Source organism: Notothenia coriiceps, unplaced genomic scaffold (genome assembly GCF_000735185.1).
Source record: "Notothenia coriiceps isolate Sejong01 unplaced genomic scaffold, NC01 NC01_scaffold00002705, whole genome shotgun sequence".
Taxonomy (NCBI): domain Eukaryota; kingdom Metazoa; phylum Chordata; class Actinopteri; order Perciformes; family Nototheniidae; genus Notothenia; species Notothenia coriiceps.
Window position 1 is genome coordinate 1 of NW_011335406.1, and position 12,427 is coordinate 12,427.

Consider the following 12,427-nt stretch of genomic DNA (forward strand, 5'->3'; position numbering starts at 1 on the left):
TGTGAGTAACTGATGAGTTGAATGGTGTTTTTACAGAGGCCTGTGTCCGTCTGCAGTGAGAGTTGTCCAACAGGTTTCCGGCAGGCTGTGATTAAAGGGAAACCCATCTGCTGTTTCTCCTGCATTGCCTGTGCTGCGGGAGAGATCACCAAATCCAACAGTGAGTAGAATCTTTCCATACTGTAACTCATTTTATATTAATATATGTAGAAAGTCTATGAATTCCAGTGTCAATCCAATAAGTGTCTTAACGTTACAAGGCCATTATTTATTTCATACAGTATGAGCTTGAGTCTCATAACTTGCAGCTTACAGCACAAACACATTTCAGTGTTCCATGTTTTCTATTCAGATTCTGCCGAGTGTTCGCCATGCCCACTGGAGTACTGGTCAAATGAAGATCACAGCCAGTGTGTTCCAAAGGTGATCGAGTTCCTATCTTATGGCGAAACCATGGGCGCCCTGCTCACTGCTTTCTCGTTGTTTGGAGCGATTTTAACACTGGTGGTGTTGTGTGTATTCTTCCGGTTTCGTCACACACCTCTTGTCAAAGCCAGTAACTCTGAGCTGAGCTTTCTGCTGCTCTTCTCCTTGACTCTGTGTTTCCTGTGTTCCCTGACCTTCATAGGTCAGCCCACAGTGGTGTCCTGCATGCTGCGACACACAGCATTCGGCATCACCTTTGCCTTGTGCATGTCTTGTATCTTGGCTAAAACTATAGCAGTGGTGATGGCTTTTAAGGCTACAAGGCCGACTAACACACTTCCTCAGTGTTCTGCTGTGCTTCAGAGAACAAATGTTCTCAGCTGTACTTTACTGCAGGTGTTGGTCTGTGTGCTGTGGTTAACCCTTGCCCCACCATTCCCCTACACAAATACAGCTCATACCACTGAAAGGGTTATTCTAGAGTGTAATGTAGGTTCACCTATAGGGTTCTGGGCTGTGTTGGGGTATATAGGACTCCTGGCTGTGATGTGCTTAATCCTTGCTTTTCTGGCTCGAAAGCTGCCTGATCATTTTAATGAAGCTAAGTTCATCACCTTCAGTATGCTAATATTCTGTGCAGTATGGGTCACTTTTATTCCTGCATATGTTAGCTCTCCTGGGAAGTTCACTGTGGCTGTGGAGATATTTGCCATTTTGGCCTCTAGCTTTGGATTGCTCTTCTGTATATTTGCTCCAAAATGTTATATTTTACTGTTAAGACCAGAGAGAAATACTAAAAAACAAATGATGAGAAGAAACTAATAACAATTACCTTAAAATTATTGTGCATGAAAATGAAACCTAAACATCTGAGATGCTATTTGAAAACCATTGCAGGCCTTTAACAGAGTAGCACTTGTACGTCTACATTTGCAGTTTTTAAAAAGCTCTTAAAAATATCAGTGCACGGCATCCCTGAAACTGAATTGTAAATCTGATATTCTCAAATCTACTGACTAGAACATTTTCAAAATAATGCAATGCAGTAAATCCTTTACTTGATAAATAGCTATATAACTTTGTCTTTTTCTGCTAAATTATTTATTTGTTCCACATTTGATGACGTAAACACATTTTAGTTCCTTCTTGAATGTAACACCATAGGTTTTAGATTCCTTGGAGTATTGGGATATGTTAGCCTATTGAGATAATAATATTTATCCATTGGCCCAATGTCCAAACATTTAGGTATTTTCATCATTTAACTTGTAATAAAAACTCAAAGATTAAATATACTATTGAAAAACAGCTCAGATATCCCTATGGGCGCATGTCTCTGAAATTATTATTGTAAGGATCTGGTTATGCTAAAAACAATGATGACGACCAATAGGCCTTCTCATATGTCCATCTATCTGTCAGTCACACCACAATTTCTGTAATTGGTTGACAGAAACACATATTCACACGTTGCATCTAGGCCCCAGTGGCTTTGTAATAGTAGGAAGAAAACACTATAAAACACTCAGAGTTGAGGGATTTTATCTTTGGGCATTGGGTGGTAAATAGCTACTATGCTGCTGATAGCAGATCTGCTCCTTGTTTCCCTCCTGGCCGTCAGAGGAGGTGAGCCTATGTGTCAGACATATGGGACAAAAGAACAGTCTCAATTTCACAAGGAGGGAGACATCAACATTGGAGGCATTTTCTCCTTCCATCAGAACCCAGTCAGTGTTAATCCATCTCTCCAAGTAAACCCAGGAACCATCCAGTGTGAAGGGTAAGAGAGGGGTGGAAACATGTACAACTTTTAACAATATGTGTTATTTATTCATGTTAAAGTGTGAATCCTTTTTTATATATCATTTTTGTAAGATTGGACCCAGGAGAGCTTCAGTACGCGTATACTATGATATTTGCCATAAGGGAAATCAACAACAGCTCAGAGCTGCTGCCAGGAGTGACACTGGGTTACAGGATCTTTGACTCCTGCCCCAGTATCCCTCTCTCCATTAGGGCATCGCTAAACCTCATGAATAGGTATGACAATGGGGAAGGCAGCTGTAGCAAACTCTCAAATGTCCATGCTGTCATAGGGGAAACCACATCTACCTCTACAATAGGTATTGCACGCACCATGGGACCCTTCCATATACCTGTGGTGAGTGAATTGGCGTTGTTGAATAAGAAAAATTATAACATCTGACAATGTTTAATGAAATGTCTGTTTTGTACAAGGCATTGAATGCATCTAAATATTAGCTGATTTTCTGTCTTATCTGTGTTTCAGATCAGTCATTCAGCAACTTGTGCTTGTCTTAGCAACAGAAGAGACTATCCTTCTTTCTTTAGGACCATCCCCAGTGACCTTTATCAGAGCAAAGCCTTAGCAAAGCTTGTGAAACACTTTGGCTGGACCTGGGTGGGTGCTATCAGAACTAATAGTGACTATGGTAATGGTGGCATGGCCACTTTCCTGGAAGCAGCAGAAAGGGAAGGAGTGTGCGTTGAGTACTCTGTGGCTATTTACAGAACTGATGCCAGAAAGTGGTTCTTAGAGGTAGTAGACATCATAAAGAAATCCACCTCTAAGGTAATAGTGGCATTTGCTGATGGCACAGACCTTGACATACTTATTAAGGAGCTTCATGCTCAGAATATGACAGGCCTGCAGTGGGTGGGCAGTGAGGGCTGGATCACGTATCGCTACATTGCCTCTCCAGTAAACTATGCTGTGGTGCAGGGTGCAGTGGGCTTTGCAGCACTAAATGCTCACATCCCTGGACTGCAGGAGTTCCTGGCTAACAGCAGGCCCTCCACCACAGCGGGAGACCAGGGACTGGTGGAGTTGTGGGAGACGGCGTTTGGCTGCACCCTGACGCCCCAAACAGAGACTCACGCACAGAGTTCAGTTCCAGCCTGTTCAGGGAAGGAGTCTCTTTGGGAAACAAACACACGCTTCACAGATGTTTCAGACGCAAGTTTGTTAAATAATGTTTATAAGGCCACATATGCTGTCGCTCATGCATTGCACATGTTATTTACATGCAAAGATGGACAAGGGCCTTTTGAAAACAATACTTGTGCTGACAGGGAAAATCCCCAAACATGGCAGGTAAACATAAAAACAAAGTCAGTGCCTCAATTCATTCTACTTTGTATGTTACTGGCTATGTATATTATTAACAACATATGTGTTTCCCTAAAGGTGCTCCATTACCTAACACAGGTCAATTTCACCACCAAGATTGGCGAAAATGTGTTCTTCGATGAGTTGGGTGACCCAGTGGCTCGTTATGCACTGGTAAACTGGCAGATGGATGACAAAGGTTACATAGTCTTTGAAACTATTGGCTTCTATGATGCCTCCCAGCCTGAGGGTCAGCAGTTTGAGATGAAGGAAGATGTGAGAGCCATCTGGGCAGGCGAGAATCTTGAAGTAAGTACAGATGTATTAATTAGTTGGTTTCTTTGTAGAGATGTTGAATGTCACATTGTTTTCTTATAAATTATTATTTTGATTACTGAGTAAAAGGAATTAATAAACAGCTCATCACCATATTAATCGGGATATTAATGACTTTACGCTGTCACTATGATACAGGTTCCGAGGTCAATTTGCAGTGAGAGCTGTTTGCCAGGGACGCGTCGGGCTTTTGTCAAAGGGAAGCCTATCTGCTGTTTTGATTGCGTCGCCTGTGCTGACGGGGGGTTCAGCAACAGTACAAGTGAGACAGCAGGATTCCTAGCCTTTACGCTAGCACTCACCGTGTTTCTATTGGGCAAAATCACTGCAAGCACTTTACTTGTCTATCTAAAGATGTGTGTGCTGTACAGCCTAAACATGTTTATGCTTTCAGATGCAGTGAAATGTGACAAATGCCTTCCCGAGTACAAGTCCAACGAAGAGAGGAATAACTGTGATTTGAAAGCTATTGAGTTCCTCACCTTTGGGGAATTGATGGGTATACTCTTGGTCTCCTTTTCTGTTTTTGGTGCCTGCCTGGCGATAACTATAGCCCTGATATTTTTCCACTACAGACAGACTCCAATTGTCAGGGCCAACAACTCTGAGCTGAGCTTCCTGCTGCTCTTCTCCTTGACTCTGTGTTTCCTGTGTTCTCTGACCTTCATCGGCCGGCCCTCTCAGTGGTCCTGCATGCTGCGACACACAGCATTCGGCATCACCTTTGTCCTCTCTATCTCTTGTGTTCTGGGGAAAACAATAGTGGTGTTAATGGCCTTTAAAGCAAGACTTCCAGGCAGTAATATGATGAAGTGGTTCGGGCCTGCCCAGCAGAGACTCAGTGTTCTGAGTTTTACTCTAATACAGGTTATAATTTGCATACTTTGGCTGACAATCAATCCTCCATTTCCCTTTAAAAATATGAACCACTATAAGGATAAGATTATTCTTGAGTGTGCCCTGGGATCACCTGTAGGGTTCTGGGCTGTTTTAGGATACATAGGGCTCTTAGCTGTGTTGTGTTTTCTACTTGCTTTTTTTGCTAGAAAGCTGCCTGATAATTTTAATGAAGCTAAATTTGTCACATTCAGCATGTTGATATTCTGTGCTGTCTGGATCACCTTTATCCCAGCATATGCCAGCTCTCCTGGGAAGTTCACTGTGGCTGTGGAGATATTTGCTATTCTGGCCTCCAGTTATGGAATGCTGTTCTGTATTTTTTTGCCCAAGTGCTACATTATTATATTAAAGCCTGAACATAATACAAAGAAACATTTGTTGGGTAAAGGGACCCAAAGAGCCCTTTAATTTAACAGTTAACGAATTGTTCTAATATATACAGTATGTTTTCTATTATATCTAATTACTATATAAATATAGACCTTCCTGAACAAATATAAATGTTCAGGTGACACTGTATATGAGAAAAAGTCTGCACATATACACCTATGTCTGAAATCGTTATTAATATCTCAGAAAAATATAACTGATTAAATATAGATTTATATAAACTACACCTCTTATGTTATTACTTATTACTACCCACCTTTCAAAAATGTTATCACTGTTCATTTATTGTTCAAACAAGATCAAGAATGAACCTCAGCTCATGAGCATGAATAATGTGAAATAATACATTTTTGAAACTGAAAGAAAATACAAAACTTTGCTTGAAATGTTCCCTCATTGTTGTTGTTCGTTGCCATGAAAAAATATACATTGACATTATTGTTCACATGAAAAATATACATATAAGTAAACTAGATAACAAACAAATGTTGTGCAGTATGTCTACATTTTAAATAATTTAGGATTTCTGAATTTACAATTGATTCAGTATCCATAACATATAAATACTTAAAAATACAACACTTAGGGCCTGTACTCTAATTTATCTAAAACCTTACACTCTATCTTAGTTAATAACATCAGCTTATGATAATTAAACACATGAGAGAGAATCATTAAGAGGATGTCAGTGAGATACACAAGTTTGTAAATAATGTTTATGCACACCAGTCTTGCCTGTTGGGCCTACTATGTGAGTTGTGCTTGTACACATAATCTTGCCTTATATGTCTTACAGTATGAAGTAAAAGTGATAAATAAACAAACTTAAACAAATAAAACGTTTCTGCCTTAATTCATTTTGCATGTGTTTATAAATTGTTTCTGCTCTGCCCTACGAACGAACACATGATGTGATGGTGAATATATTTCTGTGGATCAGTAATGCAGTGTCCGTCTTGTACGCATACAAAAATGCAACATGTGGGCAAAAAAGGCAAATGTACTGAACAATGCTTTGTGTCCCTGCAATGCCACCCATGAGTTTTAGTCAAGGCCGGCCATCTAAATGGTTCACACACAGTATTCAGAATGGTCTTTTTCTTCCTTATCCCTTGTGTTCTTGGCAAAACTACAGTGGTGTCATTGAGTATTAGAGCTACTGTACGTGATTAAATGGTTTGGGCCTGCAAAGCGGAGACTTACTGTTCTGGGTTTCTTTCTTATGCATGTAATGAATGTTTCCTCTCCTTAAAAACATGTTTCTTCATATTCAAAATGTGCCTTTTATTCTACACTCAAAATAAACATACACACAATAAATAAAGAAAAGACCCACTTTACAAACAACACAGAACAACATCTGCTCAAACTCTAAAAAAAGACCACACATAAATTATTGATAAACTTAAACATAATAAAACACTTGTGGCCTGTCTAGAACATAGTATCTAGATAAAGACATAGAGTTTAGGATATTTTAACTCTAGAAATGAACTCATAAAGAGAATATCAGTAAGATTCCCAAATTTGTAAATAGTGTTGCCTTATAATACAAGTAAAAAACAAGTAACTACATGTGTATAGTTTAAAGTTTATATACTTTTGAAATAAGCAGTTTTATTTTAATACACAACCATAATTACAATATGTAAAAAATCCACCAGGTGCCTCTAAAGAACAACCTAAATGTAAGCACGCTAACAACAGCTAAAAAGTACATCCAAGTCTATTAATACTCCTGATGCACATATAACTACAGCTTAAACTCTATAAAATAATGCTTACATAAACAGTCATCAGACATCTTAAATCTACTTGTGTGGGCTGACTATTGATTTTTTCGGAGTAAATACATGTACCAGTCAGTGAAACTTATTAGTGAAGGTTATATAAAAAGTAATGAATGGTAAGAAATATATATTTGTATGTTTATACAATCATTTTCCTCATCAATTACTGATTTAAATGATTCTAGAACATTTACATTTGATTTTCTATTAGTTCATACATCAGTTTTAGGGATTCTGTATTTGGATAAGGGAATTTAAGTTACACTTTTGACAACTAATCAAAATAAAAAATGTAACACATGCATCGGGCCATGTAATATTTAATTTGGTGTTATTGTTTTTTTGCTTTTGTTTTTCAGCAAAGGAGATGTTAAATTAGCGAGCTGATATGCCTCTTAAGGCTTTTTGGAATACAAAAATAACTTGTTTGTGTTTGTAGAGATGCCTGTTAGTTTATGAAACACTTCAGAGCTCTCCAGAGGATTTGTCTTTAGGGTCTCATTGAGTTGGAGCACATGTGGTGAAATGAAGGTGCCTCAGGCCTGACTATGACTCAAACCTCAGGCCCAGCTAACAAACTTCCTCTGGAGTTCACAGTGTCCCCAGCCTGCCTCACACCTGTCCCCTCAGCCTTCACTGGAAACTTCCCTTCAGGCCTGTTGCATCAGGATCATTAATAGCCCTCCTGTTGAACTTGAACTCTTTGTTAGTGCTTTGCCCTGGAGCACCAATTCTGACACTTTTATTAAACCATGATGTCACTTTTTAAACTAAAACTTTAAACTAAATAAAAAACTGAATAGTAAAGAATACAACTCCTTAAGTGTTCTTGCATTTAGTTGGATAGTCAGATCAATTCTGAAAATGTACCAGTTTAAATGACTGTTTAATTTTGACAGAATTTTTGTTGGGATGTTTAATTCATCATGAATTAAAAGTAAAAAATGTATGTTATGACGTTTTTTTCAATTATTTATTCATATGGTTAGAACCAAACAATCAAAATAGGTTAATATTAAGACTTTATATACAAGATTCAACAAAATGATTAATTCCAAGCATTTTGAAGCATAAAAAGTGTGCTAACAATCTGCTACAAACCAACCATGTTGCCTTTGCTTGTCTCTCACACACATGTTCTTGTTTTATGTCATGACATGACCAAAGTTATGTAGTAACCCTAAACAATACATCCCTGTATGTCTGTTGAACATTTCTTTCCAACCATGGACATTATATACAGCTTCAGAACTCTAACGTTACTCTGAATTTTCCCAAGATTTATTTGACTTGGCAGGAGTGATTTCCTCCCATTTAGCCACATGCATTAGTGAGAATATCACTGATGTTGGGCGGTTAGTCTGTGTTCAAGTTCAACCCATTATATTATGATGAAGTTGAGGCCAGAAATCTGTGCAGGCAGTAACATTTGTCCATATCAAATGTCCATTTACATAGACATGAATGTATGTAAGAAAACATTGTCATTTTGAAAGAAAGTAAAAGCCTTCACTAAACAGTTGCCATGAAGTGGGAAGTACAATATTTTCAATTTCTCTATATTATTGTAGAGTATTGTTTAAACACATTGTTCATATACTGTATGTTCCCTCCACTTGCAACAGGCCGACTGCACAGGATACAACTGAGTTACCTGTAACACCTTACCACCACATGATGATTGACAGAGCATGCAGTTGACCAAAACAACTGAAACATTTAGATATATCTTGGGTGAAATCTTGTTAACACCTTTTTATCACCACAATTTGGTTAATACAACAATAGAAACACAGTAAGCCATTGCAAGGACAATGTTGCCATCTCCTGGCAATATTGTGCAATTGCTGAACAGCAGCAATGGTGATAAGAGATGATTATGCACCTATTCATGATGATGTTTATAATAATATTAATAATAATAATAATAATAATAATTAAAGTAATAATAATAATAATACATATAATATATAATATTTTAGTATTATTAATGGTTAATAGGGGGTTAATTCGAAAACACAGCATGAGGAAATATGTTGATATGCGAGGAACAAAAATAGATATATCATAAAAACGGCTATTTAAAAAAATAAAAATAGGATGACGTTAAAAATAAAGAGAAATATTTAGATGGAATATAAATGTACAAGAAAATCAGTATGATAAAAACTAAAGTGGAGAACTTTGAGCCTTATAAAAGAGATTGCATTGTACAGAAATGTGCAACATATTCAGGGTTGGATGTGTAGGGTTCACAGTAATTCAATGAACAAGATCTGCTGACTTGTTGTGCATTAATATAATGCATAGTGTTTATGGAGAGGGTCAAACCAATGTCATTCCGGGCCTCTGTTTACCATTTTTCATTGTGTTTAGTTCACCTGTTTCCTGTTTTATTTTTGAAAGATTTTCTCCCCTTGGTATCATATCTGTTTTTACTTCCTGTCCCAGTGTGATTTCCTGTCTGTTTTCATTGTCTGTGCTGGCCTTAGTTTCATCTATTCTCTATGAACCCTGCTACCCACTGTCCTCCTGTACACCAGGACTTTATCCCCTCATTAGTGCAACCTGTATTTAGATCCTGGTTTTCTGTTGACTCATGTTTAGGAAGTTCTGTTCTGTTTTACCTGTCATTGTCTTGTCTAGACCAAGACAACAATTAAGGGATCTTCAGTTGTACATTCCGATTTCCTGCAATTGATCCTGCTCCGCTACACATGACACAAATTCGCCTCCTCCCCATGCTTAACAGTTTTAATCGTAGAAGTTCTCTTAGGGCTAAGATGCTTTATGAATGACATTTTCCTTACCAGGATACATTCCTTGCTGTTTAAAGGAAATTCTTAGAAAATGTCATTATTCCAAGAACATTCATTAAAAAAATTCCATCACCAGAAGCAACTCTTTGTATAAGGAAGATTTATGAATATGGCCCGGCGTGTTACAGCAGGAAAACTATGTATGTCATGCAGCCTACTAGATGGAGTAACAACAACACCTATTTGGTCAGCCTAGATGTACTGTAAACTCCATTTATTTATTTTTATTCCAAACTACAACTCAGTGAACAGAACTAAAAAGTTTTTCAATAGGAAGAGGAATAATAGTTAGAGAGCAGATCCAAAGGCACCTTTGAGCCTTTGCCAAAAAAGTATCATTTGTATAATTGTTATTCTGGATGTTTGCTTCTCTTTTCATTTGTGTTATAATGATATAATTAGGACATCACTGATCTTATAAAACTTTTTTTGGATAGTAACATTTATTTGGCTTACCATTAAAATGTCAAGGTGTCATGATAACTTCATTATCTATCGATACTTTGTAGATTTTATTAAAAAACATTTGTTTTCAATAAGCACCCTGTGATTACGCAATCATAGATTTAGATGGCGTCAACAAAGTTTTAACGTGCCAGATTGTTCACATTTAACATAAAGAGGTTATTCTCTCTATTATCAAACTTTGCCAACTTTGATGGCAAATTAATGAAAGCAGCTTGTTTTGCAAGAGGTAAGATCACCTTCCATTAAAACTCAAAGTTAATTAATTTCCAACACAACACCTGGTGAGCTCCTGTTTCACAGCCCCAGGCCTTGATGTCATCAGCTTTAAAGGAAACACTTGCTTGTCTTTGCTTGCCCAGCTGGCCCCTTGTTCCTCCTAAACCCCCGGGGTAAAGGTAAATTGGCAGGTTTATGGTGATGTCGTGACGGCGCAATAAACACAATAACAATCTTAAGTGTTTTCCAAGCGTGTGTCACGCTTCAGTGCCTGTTGTTCGTCTTGTAAAAATTCATCAACAAGTCAACCCCCCCAAGACAAGACACACTCAAACATTTAATCAGTATGTCTTTTGTTGTTTTTGTAGCTGCTCCAATAACACATAAGAAAACTATGCCTGGATTGTGACAAGCAGTTACTTTCTGGCAGATATATATTTTATAATCCATATTATAAAATTACACTTTCACTTTGACAGTGACAATTAGAGCTGAATTCAGCCTTTTGTATACACATTAATATATGGAAAATCTGTAATAGTGCTGAAACAGTATGGGAAATGGTCTCAACACTGTCATTTGGAAAACTACATATTATCCTTTATCCTTCACTCATTGCCCATTTTTCCTTGACCCTCCAGGCAGGTACTTTGATTGGTGCAGCTCCATAAGATTTTTGTCTGTGTTTTTAAAAATGATCTTTAATATGAACAAAAATCCAAATTGTGATTCTTAAGACAATGCTTTTTCAAACATAAGCACCAGATAGAGTTAATAATAAGAGGGCTCTTATTGACAGAGGTGAGATATAAGGGTGAATTGGGGACCACTCGTTATTTTATGTCATGTCTTTAGGGTTTGTTATTTTGAAATGTTTCGTATAGTTAAAGTTCCGATGTCTGGGCATAAGATAAAACATATTTGGAAAAGTGGGGTAAAAGTTCATGATCATTATGAAGATGGGAACAACACGATGGTGAAAACGTGTAGAGATTTAATCAAATGCATTATCTATCTCAAATCATTATATAAGAAAGACTGGGTTAGCCAAGCATTTAGTTACTTATGTAATAGTAGTAAATTAAAAGTAGCAATACTTGTGGTTGTGAACACAAAAAATGAATTTTGGTTTGCTGAAAGAAAACAATAAAGGGAGGATTATAGTCACTCAACTCCTGCTCAGCTGTTTCCACTTCCCCATTGCAAAGTCACTTTATTCAACCCACACTAAGTTTGTCCGTTTGGAGGTTTGTTTACTGTGACTCCTTTGTCCTGCCTGCAGTTTCCTGCCAGCCTTTTCCGACTAAAAATATATTGTAAGCCATTCCGAATAAATCATTGTATTGTTACTGCTGCCTCCTTATCTGTTGTTTGTGTTTTTCAACTTGCTTTTTTATAATTTGGACATCGTCCCGTGGCTGATATCAAATCAAATAGAGTAATAGACATTTTGCATTCTATAATTAAAGAGCAGGAAGTTAGAACTGCTATCACTTTAAAGAAATCAGGGTGACCTCCCTGTTGAATATTATAAGATCTACATTGATACTCTTAAACATATTTTGCGTAAAATATATTCTGAGGCTTTATTAGTAACCCAGTACTGTATATTCAATCAGGCAGGAATTGCAGTGATCTTTACAAAAATAGAGGGGAAAAAAGATACACTGTTACCCATAAAGTTGGAATAAAATATTTTGTACCTCTTCTAATTAAATGATTTTGCCAATGTGATTTATTCTTGATAGATTAAGTGTATATATTTTCAAAAACGGTATTGATCAATCTCTTCCAAACATATCACAGTGAAAATTAAATAAGAATAAAGCGTCTGAAAACTAAATTATTCCCACTTTATGGGCAACAGTGTGCTTACCAAGGTATTTGATATGCACTGAAATGAAATACATTATACAGCAAGATCATGTTGAATGCATGATTGTTGATGACCT

The 12,427-nt window shown here is 37.2% G+C and overlaps 2 protein-coding genes across 2 annotated transcripts; both read left to right on the forward strand.

Moving 5' to 3' along the window:
- Positions 1-21: 21 nt before the first annotated feature.
- LOC104940815 (vomeronasal type-2 receptor 26-like) lies at positions 22-1,248 on the forward strand. The gene is made up of 2 exons (XM_010765795.1): positions 22-160; positions 353-1,248. The coding sequence occupies exons 1-2, from the start codon at positions 22-24 to the stop codon at positions 1,246-1,248; spliced, it is 1,035 nt and encodes a 344-aa protein (XP_010764097.1).
- Positions 1,249-2,320: 1,072 nt separating this feature from the next.
- On the forward strand, positions 2,321-5,200 carry olfcj1 (olfactory receptor C family, j1). Its single transcript, XM_010765796.1, has 5 exons — positions 2,321-2,587; positions 2,717-3,541; positions 3,635-3,865; positions 4,031-4,154; positions 4,287-5,200. Exons 1-5 carry the CDS (start codon positions 2,336-2,338, stop codon positions 5,198-5,200), a joined length of 2,346 nt encoding a protein of 781 aa, XP_010764098.1. The 5' UTR covers positions 2,321-2,335.
- The last annotated feature ends 7,227 nt before the right edge of the window (positions 5,201-12,427 follow it).